At 39.4% G+C, this 15143-nt stretch overlaps 1 protein-coding gene across 1 annotated transcript in view; it reads right to left on the reverse strand.

The window, feature by feature from the left end:
- Positions 1–13694, reverse strand: part of baiap2l2a (BAR/IMD domain containing adaptor protein 2 like 2a) — a 29834-nt gene extending 16140 nt beyond the window's left edge. Inside the window, exons 1-8 of the mRNA XM_026165563.2 lie at positions 11160–13694; positions 10708–10783; positions 9536–9622; positions 7016–7077; positions 6826–6897; positions 6146–6223; positions 5892–6035; positions 1850–1948 (exon numbers count right to left, since the gene is read on the reverse strand). Of these exons, the coding sequence (XP_026021348.2) occupies positions 1850–1948; positions 5892–6035; positions 6146–6223; positions 6826–6897; positions 7016–7077; positions 9536–9622; positions 10708–10783; positions 11160–11213 (672 nt within the window). The 5' untranslated portion in view covers positions 11214–13694. The remainder of the gene's footprint in view (positions 1–1849; positions 1949–5891; positions 6036–6145; positions 6224–6825; positions 6898–7015; positions 7078–9535; positions 9623–10707; positions 10784–11159) is intronic.
- Between the last annotated feature and the right edge of the window lie 1449 nt (positions 13695–15143).

Below are 15143 nucleotides of genomic sequence, written 5' to 3' on the forward strand. Positions count from 1 at the left end.
CTCTGCCCCTATAAGATGCTGTTTTTCTTATATCCAGTCATGTGACTGACCTGTTGCCAGTTGACTTAATCGGCTGAAAAATGTTCCTGCAGATGTTTTCTCGCAGTACAACTTCATTTTCTAGCTTTTTGTCGACCCATCCCAGACGTATTGCTTGTTGTTAAAATGGTAAATGGTAAATGGCCTGTATTTATATAACGCTTTACTAGTCCCTAAGGACCCCAAAGCGCTTTACATATCCAGTCATCCACCCATTCACACACACATTCACACACTGGTGATGGCAAGCTACATTGTAGCCACAGCCACCCTGGGGCGCACTGACAAGATGAGATAAATTTTCTATGTGTATTCTGTTCTATTTTGAATAAAATATGAATTTCTGAGATTAACAAATCATTGCATTCTGTTTTTGTTTGCATTTTACACTTTACAGTTTTGTTTCTTTTTGGATATAAAAAAACCAATTAAGTATCATAGCATTTCTGTTTTATAATAATAATAAAAATAATGGATTGGATTTATATAGCGCTTCTCAAGGCACCCAAAGCGCTTTACAATACCACTATTCATTCACTCACTGGTGGAGGCAAGCTACAGTTGTAGCCACAGCTGCCCTGGGGCAGACTGACAGAAGCGAGGCTGCGATGCAATTCCCAACCCCCTGAGCCACGGTCGTCCCAATGACTTCACTACCCATAAATTATTCATTGTGGCATTTTTGAAATTACAGTTGTTGAGTGTTCACTATTTCTTGTGAAGGTAGTTTACTTGTGATAGCAGCTGTGGCAGATTAGTTTGCACCAGCGGGCCAGGAAACAGCGATTCATTTGAGCTTAAAGGAATAGTTCCACTTTTACTCACTGACTGTTAGATGAAAAGATTTATTGCACACTACAGCCAGCAGCCAGTCAACTTATCTTAGAAACATGGAGGGAACAGTGTGGCTCTGAAGTCACTATACACATAGATGCTTTTTTTTCCCTTTTAATTTGTCAAACCTGACTCACAGGCTTTTCTCTGTGATACACTGGGATAAATCCCTCGTCAGACCAAAACAAACACTGGATCAATGCTAATCCTCTGATTGTTATTATGAAAGCATATGTGGGATATGGTTGTTCACTGGCATGTCGCCTTCCAATGAGGAACAGACCAGCAGGGTTTATCTCAGGGACATCTTTGGTCTTTACTTCAATAGTAATTGCAGCTGTTATTACAAACAACAATGTGGTTTTGATTTGTGCAGTTATCTTTGGTGGTAATAAATCACTTTACCGAACTCAGAGACAGAAAAATGTGCACATATTTGAATGCTACACAGGGTTCAGATTCAGATAGCTTTAAAAATGTGTGCCGCATTCTTCAATTTATAACTTTATCCCTCCTCTAAAGGTTTTCTGTAATTGTGTTTCATGCACCAAGTGTGATTCATTTTGAAGATTTCAAATCAATCAATGCTAACCACCAGAGGGCACTCTGGTAACAAAAATGTTGTGCTTTCCCCCACAATGGCGTGCCTTGGGTCTGATGTTATGCATTTCTCAGTGGAGATAACTCACAGTTGTATCGCAATTGGATTTCTTATCTAATATGTGGCTCATGAATTCAGTTCTACTCAACAATGCAATTTTTAAACTTTCAAGCGGTTTTCAATTTTAAATTTCCCAAAATAAACTTTAAAGAGATTCACTCAGTTTTCCACCCCAAAGACAGGATTATACCCCACACAGCTGCATATTTTTGGAGTTGTGGAAGTTTCATATGTCACTGTGGCCTCAAACCTTGCATAAATAATTCAGTTGCTAGGGTGAGTCACTGATATAGACACACTTTCTTCTGAACTCACAATGTTGTCCAAAGTTGAAGGTCTGTGGGCCTCCGGTTGTCTGGTGGCATCAACCTCTTCTGTCCAGGCAGCAGCTTTCTGCTGGAGAGTAACCCCGTTCTGCAACACATCATCATCAACACACACACACACACACACACACACACACACACACACACACACACACACACACACACACACACACACACACACATGCAGATAAATATTTTTCCCCATTAGTAAGTGAGGATTAACACAGTTGCAAGCTTAGGTCAGAGCAGCTTATTTTAATACTCATTTGGCCAAAAAGAGGAAACTGAACACAGTCTTCAGAGTGATGCTATTACACATACCATTCGTACAACTTTTGAAAAAACAAAATGTAGGTTTAAATCAACGTAGTTTTATTAGTCTTGCCTTACAAATATGCCACCAGCATGCCTTTCTGTTTACAAGACCAAAATCTGTTTCATCTGGAAAGGTTAAAGCTGTGGCATTAAAAGTTTGTGAAAAAAGTTTATGCGATTAGGCAATAACTGCCAGATGGGGCCAACTTTTTGAGCATAAGCGACAAACAAAACAAAAAAACAAAAATCCCAACTTCTGATTATGAACTCAGCAAAAACTTTTGAGTCTCTGAACTCAATATTTAATTTCACATCTTATTTACTACAACTTGATATTTATTTTGTAAATCATGGCCCCATTTTTGGTAAAATAGATATTAATGCCAGGAATGCTTTTGGGAATTCCCTGCGATTTGTTAGTTCAGGGGTCCCCAATCCCAGTCCATAAGGGCCCGTGTCCCTGCAGGTTTTAGATGTGTCCTTGATCCATCACAGCTGATTTAAATTGATAAATTACCTTCTCAACATGTCTTGAAGTTCTCCAGAGGCCTGGGAATGAACTAATCATGTGATTCAGCTGTGTTGACCCAGGGTGATATTTAAAACCTGCAGGGACACCGGCCCTCGTGGACTGGGATTGGGGACCCCTGGGTTAGTTGCTACTGAATAGCTGTGCAGTGTCTGCATTTTCTAAAAACCAAGTTGGTGATGCCCGAAATGTTTGACTTAAAGCTTCAAGACAAAGGTCCACATTCGCTACATCTGTGCTTTATATGCAAGCTATGTTGCAGACATAGTACACCCCAACAGGAAAATCCACCACGCCTACCATGTAAGGTGCACAGGCACAAGGAACAGAAAAAGGAGCCCAAGAGGGTATGTTGCAAAAGTACCTCCTATCTCCTTTTCTAACCACTTGTCCTTGACCTCGATGACATTTTTACTGTGGTCAATGACAAGCGGTGTGTAGGAGAATTCGTATGGAAGCAGGACATGAGAAGAGCAGTTTGCTGAGCATCCAAACGACCCTTGTCTCCTAAAATGATGTGAGGTCACTGTGTTGAATCAACAGTGTGCAGAATATGAACTACAGAACGCACGTCTTACTTCACCACAACTTGTTCTTAGCCTAAAGCTTCAAAATGAGAATGACGTGAAAACTAACACTTCATCAAAAAGGTTGGAACTTTAAAAAGAGAGCATATAGGGCCAGATTTACAAAGATTATATGGCAGCCCAAAGCCTTCTCACACAAAAAGCTTTTGGATTTACTAACAGTTTTGTGAACATCGTGGATATTTTTGGTTTTTGTTGTTTTTTTTGAGTTTTTTGGCAGCTGGCCTGTGACGTATGTATGATGTATTTGTGACGTATATTATGACACACGTATTTGCAAACGTGATTTACTCACATTTGTTGTGTGTTATTTATTGTAAATTGCACAAAATCTACCACAAAGCCTAATGCCTGTCGTGGTTGTCATAGTTGCTTCTCGCGTCTTTATGTCGAACAAGAGGGGTAAATTTTATCAGACAAAGTGTGTTATTGGTATGGATGGATGGCTCAAAAGTTTGTTCTGTCCTAAAACTCTTGACTCATAATTCACCCTGAGTAATTAGAGGCTTATTTCTGCTTGTCAGTAATGCTGGTATTGTAACACAGCAGATCAGAAATTAACTTGACAGAGCTGTTTCTCAGCAGTGCGCACACAGTGAGTGATTTCTCTCCAGTCTTTAATGAGTAAAATTGAAATGTTTGTCAAAAGCTTTTTGCAGCTAATAATGAGATTATGTCACTATGTTAGATGAATACTCAGAATGTTACCTTCGTTAACACAGGGCAGCTCAAATTCTGATGGTAAATAACATTTGTCATTCTTCTACACATCCTATAGGTCAGCTGTTCCACACAGATTTCAGTTTTATACAGTGTAATAGTTTGTAATATTGCAGCTCTCCTCTGGATAAATCCAGCTCTCCGCCTCAGTCTCAGTCCTCAAGACTTCAAACCCAGTGCCAAGAGGTTTCTAACAGAAGAGTTATCCCTCATATCCTTCAGACTCCTCCACTGATCTGACCTGCCTCACTGGTTTCTGAGAGTGGAAACTATACACGCGCCTATGCACTGTAATATTTTGGTTAGTAGGCCCAGATAACTCTCTCTCTCATGCTTCCTCATTGGGTCTGGGGCTGCTCTTGGTAGAATGCTGGTTAGTACTGCGAGACAACAAAGACAGCATCATTTAAACCAAACTAAATTCTACGGACGCTTGAACGCACTTCAATTAATATAGCTCATAATCTTGATTTAGAAAGTTGATATAGATCAATGTTGTGTAAGGCAACAACGGGATGAGAAGAAGATTATTTTTTACAGCAGTGTTATGTTCAGAGTTCAACTGTGCATTTAACTGTTGTTGAAACTTCAACATTGCTCAGCAGGTTAAGGCTTGAAATGGGAAACACAATTATAATTCACATTTACATGATATGCTGTCACTTATGGGATGGTGTTTACTCCTCTCCTTTCATAAAGGATGGTCCCAGTGTTTTCTGTGCTAAAGGGGGTAATAAAGGAAGTAGTGGAGCTTATTTCTTAGGGACCAGGAGAATTGGAACATTTCTTATTATGTCTGCCGCACAGACACTTACGCATCACTTCACTCAGTTAGGAACCTTCCTGAACAAAATGGACTACTGGAAGGTATCAAGTGATCCAAACAACAAACTTTCCAGATCAAAATCTGATCAGCTGCAATGAGCCTGTTCCACATGGCCCAAACCCTCATAGGACCTGAAGGATCCCCTGCCAGCACCCTGGTGCCACTAAACCCACGGGCCTCCTTGTTCACATCATGTTTAAGCTGCTTTGGTGGATTTTATGCTCCCCTCCCCTTGTGTTTTTTCCTCTTTGCTTCTTCTCCTTTGCTCCTCTCTCTCCTCTCTCACTAGTCTCCTCCAGTATGTCAGGGGGAGTAATTGATCCTTTCCCTGGCAATAATAGTAACTATAACTGTGCTCCTGTCATGTCAAATCTATTATTAAATTGCATGAGATAATCTGTGGTTAAATAGTAACTGTGTCTCTTTTGAGCTCCGGCTTCATTACATCTGCTGATTTAATCTGACTTTCATGATTTCGATCATTCATGAGCATCTTTCCTCAGATTCTTTCTCTGTTATTCATCTACTGCATTTTAGCATCTCTTTGAGCAGCTTTCAAACTGCTGATCATAAAGGCATACAGCAGAGTGGCCACATCTTACTTGCTTATTCTCACATGACGGTAAGATTAGTTGTTATGAGGTCATATTTAATATGTTGCAAGGGTCTGTTTTGTCCAGTAGTAGCTATTTATCTATTCCTGTTGTAGCATACGGTTCAACCAACATCTGCTCAACAGGAACAACTAACATGAAATGTTGGTAGAGCGGTATCATAAAAAGTGAAACAAATATCATAAAAGTGAGTCCAGAGTTCAAAGACACAACCTGCAACCAGGCTTGCTGTAGGAAGCAAACCTGCTCTTGAACTTTAAAAGTCTGACAAATGGTTATAAAACAGGATGACCTCACTCTGGGGAATTATATCTTATATCTTATCTTATGTTTCTCTGACATTCATTAGTAAACTTCATCTGCGAAGCATCTCCAGTTAGTAAGCCAAAGTGAGCTATAAATATTAAACTTACAAATGCTATTTGAAGTAAGTTGTATACCTTATTCATGAGTTTGGTGAAGGACTCTATCAGGCCACAGTGCTTTTCTGCCAGGAAGCGGTATCTTCTCTCTTCCTCCTGCAGAGCCTGGTTATGGCTCTCCCTGAGGAAGTCCACATACTCACTACCACCCTGAGGATACGCCTAATTGACAGAACATGGATACAGAAAACTGTACAAGGACACATACACAAACAGCAGTGCTGAATTTCTCTCCAGTGTACTGAAAGAGTACAGGAGAGAAACGCACAAACCTGGCTGGGTCTCCTGTTCAGTCTCTCCAGAGCTGCTGCCTGGCTGCGGAGTTGCATTTCATACGTTTCCCTGCTGCCCTGTATGAGAATGCATATCACACCTGTGTAAAACCATCTCAAACGCTCAGGTATTTACATTAAGTTGAAAATCTATTTGTAGAAGCTACAATTTTCAAGTTATATTAATTTCCAGCTTGATTTTTTATTTTATTTAATTTTTTTTGGACTCTACTAGAGTAACTTTGTATGATTCACAGTTCAAAATAAGCCTTTAAAAAAAAAATAAAAAAATACTAGGTTACAGCCCTGCCACTCAGTCCATCCTTTATGTGAAACAAGCTGGTTTAGTTTGTTGCCTTTTTAGGCCACCCTGGCTTGAAACCAGCGTTCTTCTGACTGGCTGCCAATTGCAAACAGAAGGTTTGAACAGCAGGTGTGTTGGGCGCCGTTCACAGCCAGACCTCTGACATCAGACAGATCCAAGAGAAGATAATCTGAGCTGTTAGAGCAGTTTGAAGTCTTCTGGGTCACTTTGACATACACTGACCTCATTATTTTTAGCTTTGGCCACGTTTAGCATGAGCACCATTGTAAGCATATATAAGAGGGAAAGCATAAGAGGTTCAGTTTACCCTATCCTGTCATACTCTTACAGTCCCTTCTGTTTTGTTCTTACTCACCAATAAGTAATCTCTGTCTAATCTGACATTTTTTTCCATGGAGTCAAGAACCTCCAAACTGAACCAGCGGAACTGAGAAGAGACAAAGAAAATAAAGTTACCCTAAAAACATGGAAAACCAGGAACATATTCATTATATCGTAGTCAAACACCATGATGAGCAATGAGTGTCTACTAATATGTAACTTACTAATCCCTCCAGTTCTAAGGTGAGTCTTCGCTGGCTCTCAGAAACCTGAATCAGGACATCTCCTGAAAGATGAGTGGATTATAAATATATAATATCTTTACAGAACAAAAACATGAAATTATATAATGTGCATTTTGACTTCCAAACTCATCAGGTATCAACAGATTCAAAACCAGATTTATCAGTAATGATAAGCAGGTAAAACATGTTCTGTTGTTGCTAATATAAGATCAGACCATCATGACTCTAAAGTCCTTTTTGTGTCACAGATACTGAATGATCTCACAACTCACTATTACACAAGTGGCTGATTTCAGCTTTGTGTTGCTCCAGCCTAATTTTTTATTGTTTTATTAACCCAGATTATGTTTCTCTATGTAGGTGCATGTAATAACACGATAACTCTAGCCAAATTAAGGAACTGTATTTCTTAGTCCATTAAAAATAAAGCAGATGTTGACCAAAGTGTTGCACAGCTGATGGAGAGAAACCAACATAATGGCTTTGACAGTATTTTGGACAATTTCCACTTGTGAATACAGCCTAGAGTAAAGCCGAATAAAGACTCGTGAAGGAGTAAGCCAACCCTGAAACTATAAATGTTGGCAGCATCAGAGGCCCACCTTTCACTGTTAACAATTATGGAACTACCATTATATTAGCAGGTAAAGACATGCTGTAAGAGTTATTTCAAAGCGAATCCATAAAGACGTGTTCAAGGCTGTACTAACAGTGATTCAGAACAACAATAAGGAAACTGTATTTATGAAAGGAGACCCTGCGACAGACTGGCGACCTGTCCAGGGTGTACCCCGCCTTTCGCCCTATGACAGCTGGGATAGGCTCCAGCGCCCCCCGCGACCCTGAAAAGGATAAGCGGAAGCAAATGGATGGATGGATGGACTGCTCCAAAAGTACATAGCTACAGTACAATGAAAAGTATTTACCTCCTTGTTTGTTTTTCTCATAATTTGTACACTGTTTCTCAGATAATCAAACACATTTCAATATCAGGCCAGTATAACCCGAGTAAACCCGAGTGCTTGAGCTGTAGGTCACAAACTGATGGCTGGGCAGTCTTCATCAGTTTTTGGGCCAGGTAGGTTTAGATAGCTTTTATCCCTTATTACAGGAAAGCCAAACTCATTTTCCATTGTGGGCCACATACAGGACTGGTAAAAGTATAAATTGCTATGGTACAAAATAAAAATGAACTTTTCTTTCATTTAAATATTTGTCTATTACGTGATTACATTGGTGTAGTATTAACAGCCATAGCCAATGTCTATGTAGCAAAAACCTGTAAAATTTAAATATTTAAGATGATTTATTTAAAAAAAAAAAAAAGATCATTTATAAACTGCATTCTGTGCTGACTCTAGTTATCTCTGTCTAATGATAAATGACATGATGATCTGAAATGAGGTAGTTTGCTAGCTCTGGAAGTTATTTTCTTGCTAACCCTGTTGTGTATATTACAGTTTTCCTAGTGTTCTACTCTTTGTGGCTTTATAAAGTGTTCTTTACCACTTTGTGTGGATGGCTGGTGAACTTTCATTTTTGACTCTTGGGCTTGAGGACCAGTGTAAGTGATTTGACTGTTACTTACATTTTTATACAGCTTCCTTGTTACTATACTGAATTGATTTCTTACAACACCTCTACTTCCTTTTTAATGAATCTCTGCGTAATCGCAATAGCATCCTGAAAGTTTCGCAACTTCTTCCTGAGAAACCTCAAAGGTCAGCTCCTGCTGTCAAGATTTATTGGAGTGAAGGGTAGGGGATGGACCTAAACACTGATAAGAGCTCTAACCCAGTTCCATCATCATTTTCTAGCCTACTGAAACATTGCAGTACATTCTGGAAATGTTCGACTTATTCAGCAGGGAGACTATATCATTGTACAGTGTACAGTAAGAGTAGACTAATGATCCAGTTCCTACAAGGTCTTCAACTCCAACTGTTTAAACTGTCATACCGCTGACATAAAGCAGTTAAGTGAACGGAGCACGGCCCGCAGCCTGTCTTCATCTATTATTCATGTCCCCCGCTGACATCTGACACCCATCTGCCAACATTCTTAACTTACATAAAAACTCCCTGAAACATACATCAATTTAGCTTTGAACCCATCCAGCTGTTATGAATTAGAAATTAAAGTTTAAAGTTCTGCCACATTCTTCACTTGATTTGAGCCCAATGCAAATATTAGGTGAGTCTAAGCGAAATCTTTTAGTCCTTGTGTGCACTGACTGTTGCAAATGCTGTGAAATGCAGTGCCTTCAATAATTTCAAACACTATGTTTAACACACACATCAAAGCTAATCACAAGCACACATTACGCATGCACAGCAATTATGAGTGCAATAAAATGCTGCCTCGGGGAAAACTGGGGTCCTCATGTTTTAATGTGTTTAATAAATGGCCACGAATACATCACAGACAAACTGCTCATATCCTGGTGAGGTGCAAAAACGTCTTTGCGTTTCCACTCATCAGCTGTGGATTCTCACATACCTATGGAGCGTGATGATGCCGTGTGGAAAGCTCTCTCCCCAATCTTTGAAAGTGCGCTAAAGTAAGCGTCACTTGTCGCAGCAAGAGCTGAAACACATAAACACAAACACACACACACACACACACACACAGCACAGTCGTTTGATGGTTTTCTTTAGCACAGTTCATTTTCCAGATATGGCACTTCAAAAGCAGATGCTAAATATAAGAATATGGAAAATTATCAGCCCTATTTGTATTCAAATGTAACGTTTATATACCCAGGTCCTCTGCCTGTAATGTACCAAATGAGTGGTTGAACAAAAGTATGCAAAACAGTCTGAGAGTATGAGACTGGCTCATTTCAAGAGTGAAACATTACTGATTGTGCTTTATTACTGTCAGTCTGCATTTTATAAAGTGACGCTGGGACAGTAAAATTAACAAGTTCTAATTTTGTCACTTCCTGGTCTTGGTAAGAGCTCAGTGACATGTTATAAGTTTCAGGCTCCGCCCTGAACACACACAAGAAGTTTACAGCCCCCCTTTGCGGCTGACAAAGAGACACATCTTAATCTAGTTCTTATGTCTGCAGGACTGTTGATGCACCACTGCTATTACTGATTAATTCTTGATACAATAATTGTGCTGTCTACACAAACACATTTAACTTAATATAATGAATATCATTTACATTTCATCATTTTAAAGATCTTCACATTAATGCACCAGCAGTGGGATGAGTGATGAATATGATGTAGGTAGCTGAAAGACAGAGTTTAATCCTGGCTCTGCAATCAGCTCTTCCCTTTCTTACAAGACTTATAGAAAACATATAGAGCTACACCTAAAAAGAATCCAATAGTTCTATATTGAACAAAAGCGTCATTGTTCCATTATGTCCACATCAAATATAGTGGTGGAAGCGTGTTTGTCTGCTGATAATGTAGTCATAACAACGTTGGTTGGTTACAGACCCATAACTAAGGCTGTAATAGCACCAGGATATTCCCAAAGCATATGAACTTTGGAGTTGCACTCAGATAGATACCTGGCAGCTCCCAAACTGCAGTTTATGGCAGTTATAAAGATAGTTTTGTGATTTTTCCCCAAAATAACATTTAAAAAAATTAGCAGCAGATTTTTTCTTTGTTTTTGCTTCCATACATTTGTTCTTTTCTTTCAATACTTACTCTTGAAGGCTTGGATGTAACTGTTCCCCAGTGAAACCAGTTTCTGTAGGCCTGGGTTGAACTCATTAATCAAGCTCTGTTTACAAAAGCACACACACACACATATGCACAATTACCACAGCTTCTTTTGAGTATTGATAGCCAGAAAAATGTAACAAACCCACTTAAAGAGGAATCAATACAATTAATCTTGAACTCAATTTATATTTATGAGCACACCCGCTCTCTCTCTCAACACTGGAGCCTCTGCAACACAAGATTCAAATCTCTGCTGCTATCAATTGAAAGCGAATGCTCGTTGAATTCGAAAATGGCATCACGTTTTCCACCTCAGTAGCCACGAAATGTTTCCATGTTACAAAATTTGCCCCAGTTCCCCAAAGAATCTCTCAAGAGGAAATCAAGTTTGTTTAATGCAAGTGCGCGGCCCACACAAAGTATCTGTTTCTTACCGAGTAAATCCCCAAGGTGGAGCGATGCAGCTGATCACTATTCATTCCCGACATGTTTATATCCAGAATAGTGCAACTGTGAATTGAATCCAGAGAAGGTCTGCAGGCCTTAAATCTCTCTGAAAAAGTCCCACAACCTCTGAAAGAAATGAGAGTTAGATTGGGTGTGGAGCTGAAGAGCGAGGGCAGCTCAGTGAGGTGGTAATCAACACCGGTATGGCCTGAGAAAGATAGGAGTAAATAATTAAACGTGGCCCAACCATAAAACACACTGACACATGCTTTGTGTGTGCTCAGGTGGGTGTTACCTGAAGTGAATGTTTTATTCAAGACTTTAGTACATATCTGCTTTCACAAAGTGTTGGAAATGATTAAAATAACCTGTAAAATTACACTGTTATTATCATATAAAACCATATTTTTTCAATATAACAGAATAAATCCAACAATTTCTCTCGGAATTCAAGGATTTTCCTTTCCTGCCCCAGATCAAGGCTAACAGTTTCCTCATAGGTACGTATTGATAGTTTATCTATTGTACAATTTCTTACAATAGCATTTTTCAGGCGCTAGTTTTTTCTCCTTTTCTTCTTGGATTAATACATATACCAGTTGATTTTTATAGCGGCAGTGGTCCGGGGGCAGTGTATATGCCTTGTAGGATGTAAAAGCGTTGAAAGCTTCTTGATGATTCTTATTTTTAGTGTTTATGAAAATGAATGAATGAACCTGTTTCTTCTCAAAGCAGCATTATTAGCTATGCAACTAATGTCATTTAAAGAAAGAAATATATTATTATGTCAACTGAATATTTCTTTTTTAAAATGATTGACAGAGTGCTCATATCCACCTTGATAATTATACGTTAATGTAGTATCCATGGCAAAAATTAAGGGGACAAATTGTTCAGTTTATTAAAAGTCCATATGCAGTATTGGATGCTTTGGATTGGGTCCCCTGGGACCTCAACACATTTGTGCTTTTAAAAACACTGATCAACACAAACAAAATGATTGGCAAAGTCATTAAAAAATGAAAAAATAAAGAAAAAACACTTATCAGACATGAGAAAAAACATACTTCTGGTGTCTGCACGGACCATAGTTGGTAGGATGTGGTTTTAACAATGCTCAGTTGGTACTAAGAATGCAGAGATGGTTTACCTCAAATTGTGATCCTACCATCTAAATGTCAGGGCAGAAATCAAGACTCGGATCAGAAAACACTTCTCCAGCCGTCCACGTTCTAATTTCAGTGAGCCCATTGGAAAATCAACCTGAGGTTATTGCTCTTAGCTGACACAACTGGCACCTGATGTGATCTTCTGCTAATGTAGCCCATCTACTTTAAGGTTGAATGTGTGATACTCTTCTGCATCCTTTGGTCGTAACGAGGGGTTATTTGGCCGTTCTCCTGTGACTTCTGCCATTTTCACCCAGATAACTGCTGCCCACTGGACATTTTCTGTTTTTTGGAGCATTCTTTGTGAATCCTAGAGATGATTGTGTAGGAAAATCCCAGCAGGTTAGATGAACCCATCTGGCACCAACAACCATGGTCAGTTTGAACTTCAGCGAGTCATCTTTACATGACTACATGCCTAAATGCAATGAGGTGCTGCCCTGTGATCAGCTGATTAGATATTTGCATTAATCAGCAGTTGATCGGGTATATCTAGTGAAACTATATGGAAGACGTATATAAGTGTAAAGTATATAAAACATAATCATTGCATAAGGAAGGAAAGAAACTTGAAAACCTTTTCACCTATTGTTCAGAAAGACAGGGGCAGAGTTGTTTGCCATATTTGATCAACATCTCAAGTGTGTGGGAGGAAGGTTATCGACTCCTCTCTTTACTTCAACTATCACATTTTGGTACGCGACCATCCTGCTGGCAAGCTGAAACACACACTGCATTCATCTCGCAGGTCAGATGGATGTATTATTGTCAGCCTGTAGGTTGTTTTTTAAACATGTGAGTGTCAGTGAACTCCTCATGAACTCCCAGGAAAGAGGTGTGGGTGTTGCATGGACAATGATGTATTCCTTTAGTCAATTTTAGGGCATCGATTGTCTTCTATTTTTTATCCTGATGAAGAAGCCAGGCACAGAGTCCAGAAACACTTAGTGAAACCTTTGGTTAATTTTTTAAGCTATAATAAATTACAGACCCAGAAATCTCTTCGTAGATTTCAGATAAAACCCTGTGCAAAAAGTGCAACAGCAAAATGAAACATTTCTATCACAGAAAAAAAAAAACTTTAAAGCTCTAACAGCGCAGTAGCACACAACACAAAGGTCAAGGGTGACTGAGATAATAAACTGAGCTCAGACATGCTGGGCACAGAGTCTCACAAAAGCTTTTATAGACGTAATAGATCAGGACTGCATTTCTATCATTAACTGGCCAGCAGCAGCAGAGTCCAGCATGCTTTACCCAGACTGGCCTTCTTAATGCACTCACATCTTTTATAATACAGCTCAATGGACTAAAAACAAACCATGCTACAGGGCTGACCCTTTATTTTGTTTACCAAAAAAAATCCAAAGAAACCAAAGAAAATATAATGTAATATTCATTTAAAACATTCACAGCCACAAGAATTACTGCAGGCAACATCATACAGTTTTGTGTGCAATATATTGTGCATGCTTGTATGTTGAAGGCTCTGTTGTTAGTCTCACTTGCAAACTGCTCACGTACAAAGAAATGAACAGTCTGTCATTTTTATGGCAGTTTAATTTAATAAAGAGAGATATATCAGCCAAAATTCTAGAAAAACACACATTACATAAAGTTATAGATCAATTTACATGTCATTGAGTCAAGTAACACTTTGATCCACTACAAAACAGCCACAGTTCTAGCTCCCACAGTTACTGATAGTCCTGATCTCAACTCAATGTGTGTATAAAACACGTCCATCCATAGAATCACTTTCTTCCAATCCAACCTCCCCACGACCAAGGGCCAGATCAAAGAGCTGTGAAAGGATGTGAGGGACGTGATTGCAGACCTGCATAAGGCTGGAGTGGACTATAAGACCATCAACAAGAAACTTGGTGAGAAGGTGAGACCTGCTGGTCTGATGATCCAGAAATTCAAGAAATATAAAACTAAAAAAAGTCAGAAACTACATGGAAGGAGCTTATTAATGAACTGAAGACAGTGGGACCACAATCATCAAGAACACCACTGGTAACCATGTTGGTTTGAAAACTTACAGCACACACAAGGTCCCACTGCTCAAGAAGGCCCATCTTTTGTTTTTCACTGAAAATCTGATTCGGAGAAGGTTTGGGAGGAAGTGCTGTGGTCAGAAGAAACCAAAACCGAGCAGTTTGCCATGAACTCAGCCCGCCATGGAGAAAGAGAAATGCTGAGCATGACCCAAAGAACACCATCCCCACAGTCAAGCAGGGAGGTGGAAACATTATGCTTTGAAGCTATGTTTCTGGTTACAGGATAACTAACCACGCTGACGGGACAATGGACATAAAATCTTAGATGATCTTTCCTGAACCAGAACACTGAAGATGGGTCGTGGATGGCTCTTCCAGCATGACAGTGACTCAAAGAAGGATCACATCCAGGTCATGCCTAGCCAGTCTCCAGACCTCAGTACAATAGAATATCTCTGGAGGGAGCTGATGCTTCAAGTTGCTAAGCAACACCAAAGAAACCAAAAGGATTTAGAAAGTTTCTGTAAAGAGGAGTGGGCCAAAATGAGATGTGTGCAAACCCAATGACCAACTATAAGAAACATCTTACTGCTGTACTTGGCAACAAGGGTTTCTCCAACCTCCAGTACTACATCGTTTCCCTTCACGATCAAATACTTATGTCACTAAATAACATTCAAAATAATTGATAGTTTTTACATAATATTTATTCCTCTAAGGATTTTTGAGCGGTCCTGGGTTCAAATCTTTCATTTTTCAGCCTTTCTGCATGGTGTCTCCATGTTCTTATGTGTGAGTG

The sequence above is a fragment of the Astatotilapia calliptera genome, chromosome 4 (genome assembly GCF_964374335.1).
Source record: "Astatotilapia calliptera chromosome 4, fAstCal68.1, whole genome shotgun sequence".
NCBI classification, from domain to species: Eukaryota; Metazoa; Chordata; class Actinopteri; order Cichliformes; family Cichlidae; genus Astatotilapia; species Astatotilapia calliptera.